Source organism: Thamnophis sirtalis, unplaced genomic scaffold, assembly GCF_051295495.1.
Source record: "Thamnophis sirtalis isolate CommonGarterSnake01/CBP01778 unplaced genomic scaffold, rThaSir2_p1.2 scaffold_4, whole genome shotgun sequence".
Lineage (NCBI taxonomy): Eukaryota > Metazoa > Chordata > Lepidosauria > Squamata > Natricidae > Thamnophis > Thamnophis sirtalis.
In genome coordinates this window covers 6567795-6584526 of record NW_028261384.1, presented here as the reverse complement: position 1 = coordinate 6584526, position 16732 = coordinate 6567795, and the positions used below count along the sequence as shown (strand labels likewise).

Sequence of the window (16732 nt, the reverse complement as noted above, 5' to 3'; positions counted from 1 at the left end):
TGGCCAAACTTGATTGGACACACAAGGAATTTGTCTCTGGGGCATAAGCTCACAGCGTGCATATAAACAGCAAGGAATAGGTCACATATGGGTCGTAAATCAATTTAAGGAGCAGAACAACACTAACTTTCTCACTTTAAATACTTAATCACTTTTTGCATTTAAACCTTTAGAAATTTTAGCATGTCCTCGGGCTTAGAAGAGAAGGCAGCAGCTCTCACTTTGAAAGCGTAATTTTTGATGGCTTTGATGGCATCGCTGAAGAGGATCTTGGACGTGAACGTGTAACCGTGGTAGATGACCGGCTCTGCGTTCGGGCCATCCCAACAATCGAGTTCCACACATCGGCAACCTTTCATCAAAGCTCTAGGGGAGACACAACATCAAAATCCATCAGTCGATGTCAAGAAGAAGTTCCAGCCAACGAGCGTCCTCCAAATACGGCTTGTCCTTGACTTATGCCCAGAATTTCTCTGGCTAAGTGAGAAGTCTGTTAAGTGAATTGTGCCCCATCTCACGACCTTTCTTGCCACAGTTGTTAACTGAATCACTGCGGTTGTTCAATTGCTAATCCGTTTATTAAGTGGCTTCCCCATTCATTCTTCTTGTCAGAAAATCACAAAAGATGACCCCCATGACCCCGGACACTGCAACCGTCATAAATATGAACCAGTTGCCAAGTATAGAGCTTCGGTGGCACAGTGGTTAGAACAGTGTTTCTCAACCTTGGCAACTTGAAGATGTCCGGACTTCAACTCCCAGAATTCTGGGAGTTGAAGTCCAGACATCTTCAAGTTGCCAAGGTTGAGAAACATTGGGTTAGAGTGCAGTACTGCAAGCTACTTCTGCTGATTGCCGGCTGCCTGCAATTCGGCAGTTCGAATCTCACCAGGCTCAAGGTTGACTCAGCCTCCCATCCTTCCGAGGTGGGTCAAATGAGGACCCAGATTGTTTTGGGGGCGATATGCTGACTCTGTAAACCGCTTAGAGAGGGCTATAAAGCACCATCAAGCGGTATATAAGTCTATTGCTATTGCTCTCTGAATATAAGACACGAGACCATGGGAATGCTGCAATGGTGGTAGGCATGAAAAATGGTCATTTTTTGCATTGCTGTTGTAACTTCAGTCACTAAACGAACTGCTGTAAGTCGAGGACTACCTGTAATCAAGATGGCAATTAGGAGTATGCCACTAGCGGCCATCTTGGTTCTTTTGAGGCGACCGGTTGTCAGCCATCTTTTTAGACAATGGATGTTCTTACCCAAGCCACACAGGGGCTGACTGCTAAACCAATGGAAAACAGACCCAAAATCTGGCGTACTCCACAATTTTGGCATTTCCAGCTTAAACATTTGTTTATTCTCTTCCAAGACTTAAATGATCTTGCACAATTTGAGACAGGATACGGGAGGATCCCGTAAATGCATAATGGGGCTTGTTCCTGCTGGCCCGGGCAGAAATTCAATAGTCGTAAGAGGAAGGATTTATAGGAAATGCTTTTAAGAGAAATAACAATTTTGGCCCTGCTGTTTCCAGACTGCCAGCATGTACTGGTCACTGGTGGGTTAGCTGGCTTCTTACAACCATAACACTCGTCCATGTCACAAATGTAGACATTGATCAGTGTAACAGGGTTGAATCTGGGTCTCTAGATTTAAAGTTCATTGCTTGTATTTTCTCTCTCTCTCTCTCTCCATCTTTTTCTTGACTCCCTCTTATCTTTCTCTGCCTCTTTCCTCGTCTCTGTCTCTCTCTCCCCCTCTCTATAGATCTCACTATTTTTCTCTCTCTTCACCCTGCCTCTCTGTCTGTCTCTTTCTCTCTCTCTATCTCTCTCTTCCCTTCCTCTTCTTTCTGTCTCCATCTCTCTCTCCCTTCCTCCCTTCCTCCTCCTCCTCTCTCTCCATCTTTTTCTTGACTCTCTCTCTCTCTCTTCATTCTCTGCCTCTTTCCTAATCTGTCTATGTCTCTCTCTCCCTCTCTCTGTAGATTTCACTCTCTTTGTCTCTCTCTTCCCCCTGCCTCCCTCCCTCCCTCCCTCCCTCCCCCCTCTCTGTCTGTTTCTTTTCCCCCTCTCTCTGCCTGTCCCTCTTCTCTTCCTCTTCTTTCTGTCTCCATCTCCGTCTCTATCTCTTTGAGTTTGTTTCGTTCCCTCTCTCTCTATCTCCACCCAACCTTCCTCAAAGGGCTGCAATTCTATGGAAATAGCAATAGCCCTTAGGCTTATAGACCACTTTACAGTGCTTTACAGCCCTCCCTAAGCAGTTTACAGAGTCAGCCTATCACCCCCAACCAATCTGGGTCCTCATTTTACCCACCTTGGAAGAATGAAAGGCTGAGTCAACCTTGAACTGGTCAGGATCAAACTCCTGGCAGTAGGCAGAGTTCGCAATAGCAATATGACTTATACACCACTTTACTGTGCTTTACAGCCCTCCCTAAGCAGTTTACAGAGTCAGCCTATCACCCCCAACCAATCCAGGTCCTCATTTTACCCACTTTGGAAGGATGGGTCAACCTTGAACCAGTCAGAATCAAACTCTTGGCAGTAGGCAGAGTTCGCAATAGCAATAAGACTTATATACCACTTTACGCAGCCCTCCTTAAGCAGTTTACAGAGTCAGCCTATCACCCCCAACCAATCCGGGTCCTCATTTTACCCACCTTGGAAGGATGGGTCAACCTTGAACCAGTCAGAATCAAACACTTGGCAGTAGGCAGAGTTCGTAATAGCAATAAGACTTATATACCACTTTACGCAGCCCTCCCTAAGCAGTTTACAGAGTCAGCCTATCACCCCCAACCAATCTGGGTCCTCATTTAACCCACCTCGGAAGGATGGAAGGCTGAGTCAACCTTGAGCCAGTGAGACTCGAACTGCTGACAGCCAGCAGTCAGCAGAAGTAGCCTGCATACCTGCATTCTAACCATTGTGCCACCCTGGCTCAATACCAGTTTAATGTCTGATATCAGACATATCTGATATCAGACATAGAGCCGAGGTGGCGCAGTGGTTACATGCAGCACTGCAGGCTACTTCAGCTGACTGCAGTTCGGCTGTTCAAATCTCACCGGCTCAGGGTTGACTCAGCCTTCCATCCTTCCGAGGTGAGTAAAATGAGGACCCGGATTGTTGTTGGGGGCAATATGCTGACTCTGTAAACCGCTTAGAGAGGGCTGAAAGCCCTATGAAGCGGTATATAACTCTAACTGCTATTGCTACTGCTAATATCAGAGATTAGAGTTCTAAGTACGGTGTGTTAAATTGATGGATGAAAGGCATGCAAGAAGGGCAAGCAATAAATCTATTAAATAATTTTTGGTACCTGATATAGGCTTCAGTACTGCTGGGTCCTTTTAGCTGGTCCTCCATGAGGTAGGTATTATGCGAAGAAGATATGTAATAATGGCTGAGGGGTTGGGTCATATCCTGATACACTTGGCCGTGAGCTTTATTGAAAACGTTCCCATCCGCGGAAAGCAGATACATCTGGAAACCATCTTTGCTCATGGCCTTTTGCCTTTTAACTGCAAAAAGTTGGAATTAAAAAAAATAAGAAAATAATATTCTGAGAGCATTTTCGTTTAATGCCTGTTTTCATTTTTTTTCCAACTCAAGTAGTCCTCATCTTACAACCTTTTGCTTAGTGGCTATTTGAAATGGCACTGAAAAAAGTGATTTACGATGGTTTTTCACACTGCTGTTGTAGCATCCCCATGGTCATGTGATCAAAATCAGGAGTTTGGCAAGTGACTCATATTTATGACGGTTGCAGTGTCCTCGAGTTATGTGATTCCCCTTTGGCAACCTTCTGACAGGCAAAGTCAATGGGGAAGCCAGATTCTCTTAACAACTATGGCAAGGAAGATCGTAAAACAGGGCAAAACTCTTTTAACAGAGCAATGGCTCGGGTGGTTGTAAGACAAGGACTACCTATTCATACAAACAACTAAACAATGAAAAATTTAATATTAAGAAGCTTAAGACAGAAATGTCTATTACATAACAAATAATTTAATACATTTTGCAGTTGTTAATCAATGCTGCACTCTGCTCTAGATGTAAGATTTAAGCAACCTTATCGACATTAACCTCTTAGAAAAATAGTTAAGGTTGACATAATTTTTTTTTTCTTTTTAAAGGTTTAAGTTCTCTGAAACATTAGAGGATGAATAAACTTGGGGCAATACTGAATAAATATCACTGCACCCAAATAATTTAACATACTAGCTGATAATCCTGCGTTGTCCAGGTATATATTTATAGGGGGGAAAATGTCCGGACCAAACGTAATTTCTAATGTTGGATTTTCCCCCTTACCAGAGGGAGCCCCCTTGTGGAGTACTGTGAAGTCGATATCATGGCAACTCCACTGTGCTGTACAGTAGAATTCATTTTAAGGCACAACAGACTTTATCTTAACAGAACACACACCCTGAGGGGTGTTAGGGGTGTCTTACCCCCACAGTATTTTTTTCCAGAGAAGAAATCATCTGTGTACCAAATTTGATTGAAATTGCTCGAGGCGGTCAAGAGTTCTGCTGGAACACACACACATACAGCCATTTATATTTCTATCTATCAGCTCACTCTAGGAGCCATCCAGGCAGAAAGCCATTTTTTTATGTTGCCTTGTTACATTTGTGCTGATAATTTATTTAACAGCACAAATGCTGACAAATGAGGACCCAGATTGTTGGGGGCAATATGCTGACTCTCTGTAAACCGCTTAGAGAGGCCTGAAAGGCCTATGAAGCGGTATATAAGTCTACTGCTATTGCTATTGCTAAATGCAACATACATACACACACACACACACACACACACACACACACACACACACACACACACAGGACTACCTGTAATTCAGTTAACAACTACTGTGATTAGCTTATCAGCCATGGGTGCAGCTCCACAACTCTCTTGCTTAGCAATGGAAATTCTGGTCCCAATTGTGTCACTAATCAGGGACTACCGTATCTCCAGTTTCCTGCTTCTCCACAGAGTTTAACAGAGATGGAAGGGACCTTGTAGGTCATCTAGTCCAGCTCCTCACTCAAGCACACCCTACACCATTTCTGACAGATGGCAGACTAGTCTCTTCTTGAAAGCTTCCAGTGATGAAGCTCCCATAACTTCTGAAGGCAACTTTCTGTTCCATGGGTTGATTGTTCTCACTGTCAAAAAATTTCTCCTTAGTTCCAAGTTGAATCTCTCCTTGATCAGTTTCCATCCATTATTCCTTGTCTGGCCTTCAGGTGATTTGGAAAATAGCTTGACCCCCGCACTCCTCTCTTTGGCAGGCCCTCAAACATTGGAAGGCTGCTATCCTGTCTCCCCTGGTCCTTCTCTTCATTAGACTACCCATGCCCAGTTCTTGCAATCGTTCCTCCTATGCTTTAGCCTCCAGTCCCCTCATCTTCCTGGTTGCTCTTCTCTGCATTTTTTCTAGAGCCTCAACATCTTTTTTTTTATAGTGTGGTGACCAAAACCGGATGCCCACCTGTAGGTATCCCAGATTACCTGTTTTGTTGGGTTCGTATTGCTCAATGAGAGAGAGGGCCAATTCGGGGCCAGCATTCTCCTCACGCTGCTCCTGTTGGAGGAATCGCACCAAGAGGTCCAGAGACATGACTGGCTTCTCCTCCGCATGGTCCGAGAAGATGCCGTCAATCTCCTTGCGTTCGGTCAATATCTTGTAGAACACCTCTATCTCTTCGTCTTCCAAAGTGTTGGTCTGGGATTTGTCACATTGCTGTGGATGCAGAGGGGAGAAATAAAAGGACGTCTTCTTTATGCGGCGCAACCTAAACCAGGGCTGGACAATGCAAATCATTGCAAAAGGGTCAACTCTGCCGGCTTAGCAAACGAAGCATCGCTCTGGCCAAGGGGATAAGCTGAAATAAGAAAATTTACAAATTCTTCCAGCCGTAAAGTGCTCCGGACTCTCCTTTTTGGGGGGGAAACAGGCGTCTAAATTTAGAACTGGCAATTAAAAACTCTTTTCCCCCCCCTCTTCTTTTTTCCCCTGCAAACACATCTGTGGAGATTCTCAGTTATCCAGGTGACAGTTGTCCCAAAGGTGCTTTTTCAAAAGGTAAACAGACTTTCTTTCTTTCCCTTTGAAGATATTTCACGTCTGCTCCAAGAAGCTTCTTCAGTTCTCAAGAACTGAACGGAAGGTGAACCACTTCTTGGCTTTTCTTCAAGGAAAAAGAAAGAGCAGTTGCCTTTTGAAAAAGCACCTTTGGGGACAAATCCAAGAACAGAATAGAATTCTTTATTGGCCAAATGTGATAAGAATAAAAAGATACAACACAGTTAATATTCAAGGTTACTAATAAGCTATCAAATCGTACTAGGAAACAATAAAAACAATACAAATTGAAAGACACAAGCAACAAGGTTATAATCATAAGTGGGAAGAGATAGGTACTAGGAAGGAGGAGAATAATAATAGTAATACATTCTTGGTAAATTATTGACAGTGTCGTGGGAATTAGTTGTTAAGCAGAGTGATGGCATTGGGGGAAAAAACTGTCCTTGTGTCTAGTTGTTCTGGAGTGCGGTGCTCTACAGCGTCGTTTTGAGGGTAGGAGTTGAAACAATTTACATCCAGGATGCGAGGGGTCTGTAGATATTTTCACGGCCCTCTTTTTGACTCGTGCAGTGTACAGGTCCTCGATGGAAGGCATGTTGGTAGCCATTGTGTTTTTTCTGCAGTTCTGATTCTCCTCTGAAGTCTCTGTCTGTCTTGTTGGGTTGCAGAACCAAACCAGATAGTTATGAAGGTGCAGATGACACTTAATACTGTATTTTTCAGAGTACCTACCTACCTACCTACCTACCTACCTATACTCTCTCCCTACCTACATACTATATTTCTCTCTCTCTCTCTATTTCTCTCTCTATCCCTTTATCTACCTACCCTCTTACCTACCTAACTACTCTCTCTCTCCGTACCTACCAACTGTATTTCTCTCTCTTTCTCTCCCTCTCTATCCCTCTATCTACTTTTTAAAAAAATTTGCCTCTTCAAAACCTTGGTGCGTCTTATACTCTGGTGCGACTTATATTCTGAAAATACAGTAATTCCTCTGTAGAACTGAATCAGCACACTTTTTGCAATCACTGGAGCACATAGAGAATCTGACCCATCATGCTTTGGGGGTGTTTGCAAAGCAGTTTGGGGCCCAGATTACAATGTGATCACATTCTTCTCTCATTAATTGAGGACTACCTGTACTACGAAATATCAATGCGCTACGTAGCACTTATAGCTATTGATACAGGTACTCCTCAGCTTACAATCGTTTGAAGTTACAACAGCGCTGAAAAAAGCTGTTATGACAATTGTTCACACTTATGACCATTGCAGTATCTCCATGGTCAGATGATCAATATTCAAGCTCATACTTATGACCGTTGTTGTGTTCTTGTGGTCTCCCTTTGTGACTTTCTGACCAGCAAAAGTCAATGGGGAAGCCAGATTCACAATAACACTCTTACTAACTTAAGAACTGCATTGACTCACTTAACAACTGTGGCAAGAAAGAGCGCAACATGAGGAAAAATTCACTTAACAACTTTTGGGCTCCATTGTAGTTGTAACTTGAGGACTACCTATATTTGGTAGCAAAGGTAGCCACTTAATGACAGTAATCGGGACCAGCTATTCTGTCATTACGTGAAATGTTTGTGAAGCAGAGGATTCCCCAAGATTATGTGATTGCAATCCCCGCACTTTACAACTGTTTTGTAATTATGATGCCAGCTTCCTAATAGCACACCTGTTTCCCCCATATTTAAAGTCAGAAGAGTCCTAAAGCGAAGAAGAAAATAAAAATTAAATAAAAAAACCTTTTTGTTACCTCAAAGATCTGCCTGGCATAGCTGTCATCCATCTGAATGTTGACTTCCTTCATGAAACTTTTGAGTTCCTTAAAGCTCATCTTGTTATCTTTGTTTTTATCTGCTTTCCTCAGGCAAGCATGAATCCAGCTGTTGGGATGATTATTAAGGAGTCTACACGGGAAGGAGGTGTCATACCCAGTATTTAAAATTAAATATTTAGAAGCTAACGGTCATGATCCTGGTGGCCTTCAAATCTTTAGGATTGTGGAGAAAGATTAGTCTTAGCAAAAGTCAGACATTACAAGAAGATATCAGATGGGGCAATACTATTGTACATTTCGGATGTTGTGAAAATAGAAAATTGGATGTTATGTATGTGTGAAAAAAGGATTCAGTTTTAAAACAATGTTCTCACGAGACCTTACCTTAGTTCAGTCTATTTCAATTGAAGCCACTGGTTAGGGAATTCTGGGAGTTGAAGTCCACGCCTTTTAAATTTGCTAAAATTGGGAAACTTTGACCTTAGTAAAAACTAGAAATGGGGAACATCAACTGCATTGATGTAACCATTTCTGGGCACCACATCATGCGCACAGAAGCGTTCTTAGCAAGCTTCACACAAAGAGATTGTTTGACATTTTCACCTTAAGATATCTGATGGGGGTGATGCATTCCACATAAAATCTCTGAAATGGCATCACAGCATGTCTCTATTATGGATTTCAGATTTGGTCTTCTACAGATAGTCCTCAACTTACAGCAATTCATTTAGTGAAGATTTGAAGTTACAACAGCGTTAAAAAAAGACTTATAACCACCTGTCTTACTTAATGATGGTTACAGCATCCCCATGGTGACATGACTGAAATTCAGACACCCGGCAACTGACTCCTATTTATGACGGTTGCAATGTTCTGTGGTCCCGTGGTCATGTTCTGAGGACATAAGCCGAGGAATCGCAGGTTTAATGTAAGCAAAAAGATCTGGTATAGAGTCTCAGAGTCATGTGATCCCTTTTGCGATCTTATGACAAGTACAGGTAGTCCTCAACTTACGACCACAATTGAGCCCAAAATTTATGCTGCTAAGTGAGAATGTTGTTAAGTAAGTTTTGGCCCATTTTATAATCTTTATTGCCACAGTTGTTAAGTGAATCACTGCAGTTGTTAAGACTCCGGGACATTGCAACTGTCATAACTGTGAGTCAGTTGCCAAGCATCTGAATGAAAATCCCATAGCCACGGGGATGCTGGAATGGTCGTTAAGTGTGATAAATGGTCATACCGCTTTTTCAGTGCTGTTGTAACTTTGAACAATCACTAAGAGAACTGTTGTAAGTTGAGGACTACCTTTAAAGACAAGGGGAAAGCCAGATTCACTTAACAACTTTGTCGCTAACTGAACAACTGCTGTCTTTCACTTAACAACTGTGGCAAGAAAGCTCACAAAATGCAGAAAAAAATCACCTAATAAATTTATCTCTTAGTAACAAATATAGGGGCTCAAATATGGTCATAAGTTGAGGACTACCTGTACGGTAGATGTATCAGATTTTTCCGACCTGGTGCAATCCAAATAATTTCAAATTCCATCATTTCATCAAAGTGTGTGTAGAACGAATTCTTGTATTTCTTGTACTGTCCTCTCCACCCTCTGCTAAACAAACACACCAAGTTAAATATAATCCTGGTAATTATAACCTGAGAGAAAACTTTGGCCAGGAGATAAATATAGTCATAGTAACATTGGTCAAGGCTCACTTTGGAAATTATGGGCTTCAACAGACTTAAATGAGGCTAAATGGTAAATTTAGACTATCTTAACTGAAATTGTGGCAAGTCTTAGAAGGCATTACAGGGTATTTCCACCCCACCCCCTCCAAATGGGCTTAATTAGAAGCTAAGATTTCACATGCCACTTGCTCAAAAAAATTTTTTTTGCCAACAGGTAATCCTCGATTTACGATCGAGTCCACGCTTTTCATTGCTAAGCAAGGCAGTAAGTGAGTTTTGCCCCATTTTATGACCTTTCTTGCCACAAGTTAAGTGAATCGCTGCTGTTGTTAAGTTAACAACATGGCCATTAAGTGAATCAGGCTTCTCCATTGACTTTTCTTGGCAGAAAACCACAATCATGTGTGACTATGGGACTCCACACCTGTTCTGTTTGGGATTTCCAAACTTCTATACATGTAGAGGAAGGGTGTCAAACTCAAGGCCCTGGGGCCGGATCGGGCCCACGGGGTACTTAGATATGGCCCGTGGGGCTGTCCTGGAAGTAGCAATAGCAATAGCAGTTAGACTTATATACCGCTTCATAGGGCTTTCAGCCCTCTCTAAGCGGTTTACAGAGTCAGCATTATTGCCCCCAACAACAATCCGGGTCCTCATTTTACCCACCTCGGAAGGATGGAAGGCTGAGTCAACCCTGAGCCGGTGAGATTTGAACAGCCGAACTGCAGTCAGCTGAAGTAGCCTGCAGTGCTGCATTTAACCACTGCGCCACCTCGGCTCTTTTAAGTAGTGAAGGACCAGCCCATGGTGCCTCTGCTAGTGAAAACCACAGGTGCCCCCTGACACAGGCGTGAAATTCAGCCAGTTCTGACAGGTTCTGGAGAATCGGCAGTGGAAATTTTGAGTAGTTCGGAGAACCGGCAAATACCCCTTCTGGTTGGCCCCAGAGTGGGGAGGGAATGGAGATTTTGCAATATCCTTCCCCCAGGAATGGGGTAGGAATGGGGATTTTGCTGTATCCTTCCCTTTGAGTGTGGTGGGAATGGAGATTTTGCAGTATCCTTTCCCTACCATGCCCACCAAGCCACACCCACAGAATTGGTAGTAAAAATTTCGCCACTGCCCTGACATGAGTGACGTCAAGCTGGCCATGCCCCCTGGCCACGCCCACCTCAGCTCATTGATGCGGCGCTCAATGAAATTGAGTTTGACGCTCCTGTGGTAGAGTAAGAGCCAGAATCCTGGAGGCAGAATGGCCCTTGCTGAGAATTCTGGGAGTTGAAGTCCTTCCATCTAAGTTGCCACTATTGAGAAAGACTGGTCATAAAACAGTGTTTTTCAAACTGGCCATTTTAAAATGTGTGGTCTTCAACTCCCAGAATTCTTTGCAAGGACCCTTCAAGCTAGGGAATTCTGGGAGTTGAAGTCCACACGTCTTAAAGTTGCCAAGATTGAAAAAGACTGATTCCCCTGGGGCTATAGAGAATTTAGCTACAGAAAGACAGTCCCATAATCTTTCGAGGAAAGTTGGCACAAAGCATAAAATACAATATAGCTCATTCCTCCCCGTAAACTCTTCTCAAATATACAGACTTTTTTAAAAAGGATACTGTTGTAATTTCTGCCTCTGGCTCATTGAATTGCTTTTGGCAATGATTTTTCCCAAGCCGAATACCCAGTGATTTGCATCCGTTTCAGAACCAGCAATGAGGTCCAAGTTTTTCTTCTGGTCTTTGAAAATGATAGAGAAGCAGCGGACTTCAGGGACATCCTTAGCATATTTTTCCATCCCTTCGGTCTTATGGCCTGGCCTGACATCTTGGATTTCTTCAATGGAGACTGTAGGAGCAAACCCAACATTTGTCATCAGAGGCAGGTAAAAAAACTGGTTTATTGTTAGATGGTTAGATATATATGCAATAACCACATAAAATCACAGGGATGGGAGAGGTCTTTATCTATCTATCAATCCATCCATCTCTCTCTCTCTCTCTCTCTCTCTCTCTCTCTCTCTATCTATCTATCTATCTATCTATCATCTCTCTCTCTCTCTTTCTCTATCTACCTATCATCCATCATATCTATCATCTATCTATCTATCTATCTATCTATCATCTATCTATCTATCTATCTATCTATCTATCTATCTAACTATCATCTCTCTCTTTATTTCTCTACCTATCTACTTACCCATCCATCCATCCATCCATCCATCCATATCTATCTATCTATCTATCATCTATCTATCTATCTATCTATCTATCTATCTATCTATCTATCTATCTATCTATCTATCTATCTATCATCTATCTATCATATCCATCCATCTATCCATCCATCCATCCATTGGACTAGAAGACTTCCAAGGTCCCTTCCAATTCTGCTATTGTATTGAATCCGTAATAATATCGATGTTTTTTAGAAAATATTTATTGGATTTTTTTTTATTCTACTTTTGTTATTTTATAAGTAATTAATACAATAGCCGAGTTGGAAGGGACCTTGGAGGTCTTCTAGTCCAACCCCCTGCCTAGGCAGGAAACCCTATACCGTTTCAGACAAATGGCTATCCAGCATCTTCTTAAAGACTTCCCGTGTTGGGGCATTCACAACTTCTGGAGGCAACTTCTGTTCCACTGATTAATTGTTTTAACTGTCAGGAAATTTCTCCTTAGTTCTAAGTTTCTTCTCTCCTTGATTAGTTTCCACTCATTGCGTCTTGTTCTACCCTCAGGTTCCTTGGAAAATAGTTTGACTGCCTCATCTTTGTGGCAACCCCTGAGATATTGGAACACAATTAGCTGATAACCCAGTGTTGCCCGGTTATTTATTTATATGGGGAAAATGTCCGGACCAAATGTAATTTCTAATGTTGGATTTTCCCCCTTATCAGAGGGAGCCCCCTTGAGGAGTACTGTGAAGCCGTTACTATGGCAACTCCACTGCACTTGTACAATAGAAGCCATTTTAAGGCACAACAGGCTGTATCTTAACAGAATGCACACACTGAGGGGCGTTAAGGGTGTCTTACCCCACAGTATTTGTTTCCACAGGGTAAGTAATCTGTGTACCAAGTTTGGTTGAAATTGCTCGAGGTGTTCCAGAGTTATGGTGGAACATACACACAAACATACACACACACACAGCCAATTTTTTTTATAAACAGTACAGATTCAGAGTGGCAAACATATCTAATACTCCATCCTCCTTCTACTTTCCTCATAGCAACAACTCTTTGAGTTTTTCTTTGCTAAGAGGCAAGGGCTGGCCCAAAGTCACCAAGTTAGCTTTCATGTCTAAGACAGAACTAGAACTCATAGGTTCCTGGTGATTGGCCCAAAGTCACCTAGGAGGCTTTCATACCTAAAAGGAGAACTACAATTCACAGCTCCTGGTTTCTAAACCAGCAACTTTACCAGTACACCAAATTGGCTCTTAAACTGTAAACGCAAACTTAAAATATACCCCACTTAAAATCCTTCAGTTTTTTTAAAAAAATGAATCTGAATTCTGAAAAGCAACTGGTTTCAAATCAGTTTGTCGTTGTTGTTTTGGGTCTGGTTTAAATGAATCATAATGCTGGTTATTTAGATGGCTTTCTGAGTGCAATAGCTTGTAGGCCCATCCAAGCACATTTGCAGTTCAAATTACCGTATATAGAAACTGAGAATCTGCGTTTATTGTTTGCAAATAGCCCCCATCTCACCATGCGAACGAATTAGAAAAAAAGAAGTTTCTTCTTAGAGTTCCAAATTAATGCATTTTATAACAAACCTTTATTTTAAGGCTGGACTTAAAATGGATTTCTCCTTCCTGGCCTTGGATAGTTTTATCCTTCCTGACTTTATCTCATCCAGCAACCCATCCTGTGTTAGCAAATTCCACTGCTTAGCATCTCCCGCTGGACAGATAAGATGTCAGACATTATCTAAGTAAGCCAAGATCAAGGATAATTCTTAGGAAATGCATAGCCAAATGATGCAGCTGTACTGATTTGCTTCCCCACGCACAGCCACAAAGAACATTCAGGCTGTTCATCCTATTTTTCTTTTCAGTTATCTGCAGGAAGAGCTGATAAAGTTTTAGTCTTTCAAAGTCACAAGGACACAGAAAAAGGAACTTAATGATTTTTTTTTTCATACTTAAAGCCCGTTGCAAACACCCCCAGGATCACGTGATCAAAATTCGGACGCTGGGCAACGGACTCGTATTTATGACAGTTGCAGTGTCACGAGGTCACGCGATCCCATTTTGCGACCTTCTGACAAGCAAAGTCAACCGGGAAGCCAGATTCAGTTAACGACCACGTTACTGACTATAACAACTGCTGTGATTCACTTAACATGTGGGTCAAGAAAAGTTGTAAATAGGACACAATTCACTTAATAACTGCCTTGCTTAGCAACAAATTTTGAGCTCAACTGTGGTCGTAAGTCAAAGGACTACCTGAACAGTTGTAAATTATAATGGTCATAATAAAATCACCATGTGACTAGACATGGTTTTTCTACCAATTTTGCAACAGTTATTAAGGCAGTGGTCACCAATCTGTCCATCTTGGTGCCCCGACAGCAGAGCTGGTATTCAGCAGGTTCTGACCAGTTCTGGAGAACCGGTAGCAGAAATTTTGAGTAGTTCGGAGAACCAGCAAATACCACCTCTGGCTGGCCATGCCCCCATCTATTCTCTGCCTCCCGAGTCCCAGCTGATCAGGAGGGAATGGGGATTTTACAGTATCCTTTCCCTGCCACGCCCACCAAGCCACACCACGCCATGCCCCCAGAATTTTTTTTAGATTTTTTTTTTTTTTAGAATTTTATTAGTATTTGTAGGCCGCCCTTTTCCCTGAGGGGACTCAGGGCGGCTCACACAAAACCGGGAAGGGGGAATACAGACATTAAGACAGAAACATATAATAAAATAGTAAGCAACATACATTCATCATTCGGGAGGGGTAACTATCCTTATCCCCAGGCCTGACGGGCGAGCCAGTTCTTCAAGGCTATGCGGAAGGCTTGGACGGTGGAGAGGGTACGAATCTCCACGGGGAGCTCGTTCCAAAGGGTCGGGGCTACTGCTGAGAAGGCCCTCCTCCTTGTAGTTGCTAGCCGACACTGGCTGGCCGATGGGATACGGAGGAGGCCTAATCTATGGGATCTTATCGGTCGCAGGGATGTAATTGGCAGAAGGCGGTCTCTCAAGTATCCAGATCCACCGCCATGTAGGGCTTTATGGGTGATTAATAGCACCTTGAAGCGCATCCGGAGATCGACAGGTAGCCAGCGCAGCTCGCGGAGGATAGGTGTTATGCGGGTGAATCGAGGTGCACCCGCAATCACTCGCGCGGCTGCGTTCTGCACTAGCTGAAGTCGCCGATAGTACCGATAGTAAAAAAAATTGAATCTCACCACTGCACGACAGGGGAGGAGAGGGGAGAAGGGATGGTTCTGGGGAAGAGGCAGGCACACACGAGTGCATGCAGTGTCCTTTGCACAAGTGGTGGGCACCTGCTTAAGCAAATGAAACTTTACACACACAAAAGGGAGTCAGCCACCTGCACAGCCCAATTCCAAATGGGTTACAGCCCAGTTTGGGTCCATGGCCTAGGACTTGGGAAGCTCTGTGTTAAGGCACATTTATGGTTATAAAACAAATGCTGCAGGTGTAAATTGAATACCGCGGTCATTGTTCGCTATGGGTTGTTTTTACCCCAAACCAGAAGAAAACGCCAGATTTCAACAAAAGCACTGTCCATTGCATTCACATGACCTGACTTGCAAACAGCCACAAATCGGGCTGCTTTCCAAATGCATGAAATGCAGTCATGTCACCGAGTGAGGCATTTCCCCCTGTCAGAACGTTGCAACTGGGTTGTAAGTATATTGGAGGGGAAGGTCTGTTGTAACTTAAAACAGTCACTAATCGATGGCGCATCAGTCAAGACCTGTACGCCTTTTTCACCATGCGTGGTTGACGTTGGGGAAGAGACAGTGGGCCAAAGTGCCAGACGATGGGCTGAAACATAGAAGTAATGCCGAAGTGGCAAGCAGAAAAAGTTCTAACCTGTTTGAGTAACCTGGGCTCCACATCCTATGGAACAGAAAGAGGAGAGGGCTGATCTGAAACAGTACTGCTTCCCTCCCATGGAGAGGAATAGAAGTTTTTAATCCGGGGGGGTGGGTCAAACTCGATTTCATTGAGGGCCGCATCAGGGTTGTGTTTGACCTGGGGGAAGGGGGCATGGCCAGCTCGACATCATTCATGTCGAGGGCACCTGTGGTGGCTCGGGTGTGGCTCAGGTGATTCACTTTCTCAATGCTTCCTTGCCTTGTGATCAAATGCCATTTTTGCTACTAGTTTGTTTTGCTATCCCTCTGCCAGTGAAAACGGAGCTCTGTGTGTATGTGCATGCCCCCCTCCCCGGGCTCCATTTTCATCCGCGACGGCCTCCTGCAGCCTCCTGCCAGCGAAAGCACAGCATGCCCCCCCCCCAGTTCCATTTTTACTGGCACAGGCCTGCAGGAGGCCATCACAGCTGAAAATGGAGCCCGGGAGAGCCATGCGTGGCCCTCCTGAGCTCCATTTTCACTGGCAGAGGCACAATGGGCCTTCACTGTTTCCAGGGTGGCCTCTCAGGCCAGACGTAAACATCCCGTGAGCTGGATACGGCCCACGGGTCGTGTGTTTGACATCCCTAAGCAGACATGGCCGAACAGAAGAAGAAAACTTGCATTAAGTATGGATGAGAAAACCCACCATGGGAAAAAATGAGATTGCAATCAGCTTTGCCTTAGCGATCCAGCAACATTCTGGACCCCAAAACCAAAACAAAACACCCCAAATATGGAAAACCAGTTAAGCAGTTCACATAGAACAAGAACATTCTAACAATAATTAGCTGTTAGCCGTTGCAGGAAGATCGCCCAAACTGATTACCGTGTTTCCCCAAAAATACAACAGGGTTCTTATATTTTTTTTGACCCATGAAATATGGCCTTGGGCTTATTAAAGGGGAGGGCTTATTGTTTTTGGGTTGCCGGGGGGGGGGGGGGGGCTGCTCCCTTGCAACCAGGCTCCCGAAGAGCCGGGCACAGCCTCAGGGTCGAATGGCTGTGTTGCGCCGTCGCAGCAGCAACACAGCA

At 43.6% G+C, this 16732-nt stretch overlaps 1 protein-coding gene across 2 annotated transcripts in view; it reads right to left on the bottom strand.

The window, feature by feature from the left end:
* The window catches only part of PLCD1 (phospholipase C delta 1), an 87408-nt gene that overhangs the window by 25630 nt on the left and 45046 nt on the right, over positions 1 to 16732 (bottom strand). For both annotated transcript variants that reach the window (XM_087712419.1, XM_087712418.1), the window contains exons 3-7: positions 11201 to 11429; positions 7875 to 8004; positions 5527 to 5758; positions 3329 to 3530; positions 222 to 366 (exon numbers count right to left, since the gene is read on the bottom strand). In XM_087712419.1, the coding sequence (XP_087568545.1) occupies positions 222 to 366; positions 3329 to 3530; positions 5527 to 5758; positions 7875 to 8004; positions 11201 to 11429 (938 nt within the window). The remainder of the gene's footprint in view (positions 1 to 221; positions 367 to 3328; positions 3531 to 5526; positions 5759 to 7874; positions 8005 to 11200; positions 11430 to 16732) is intronic.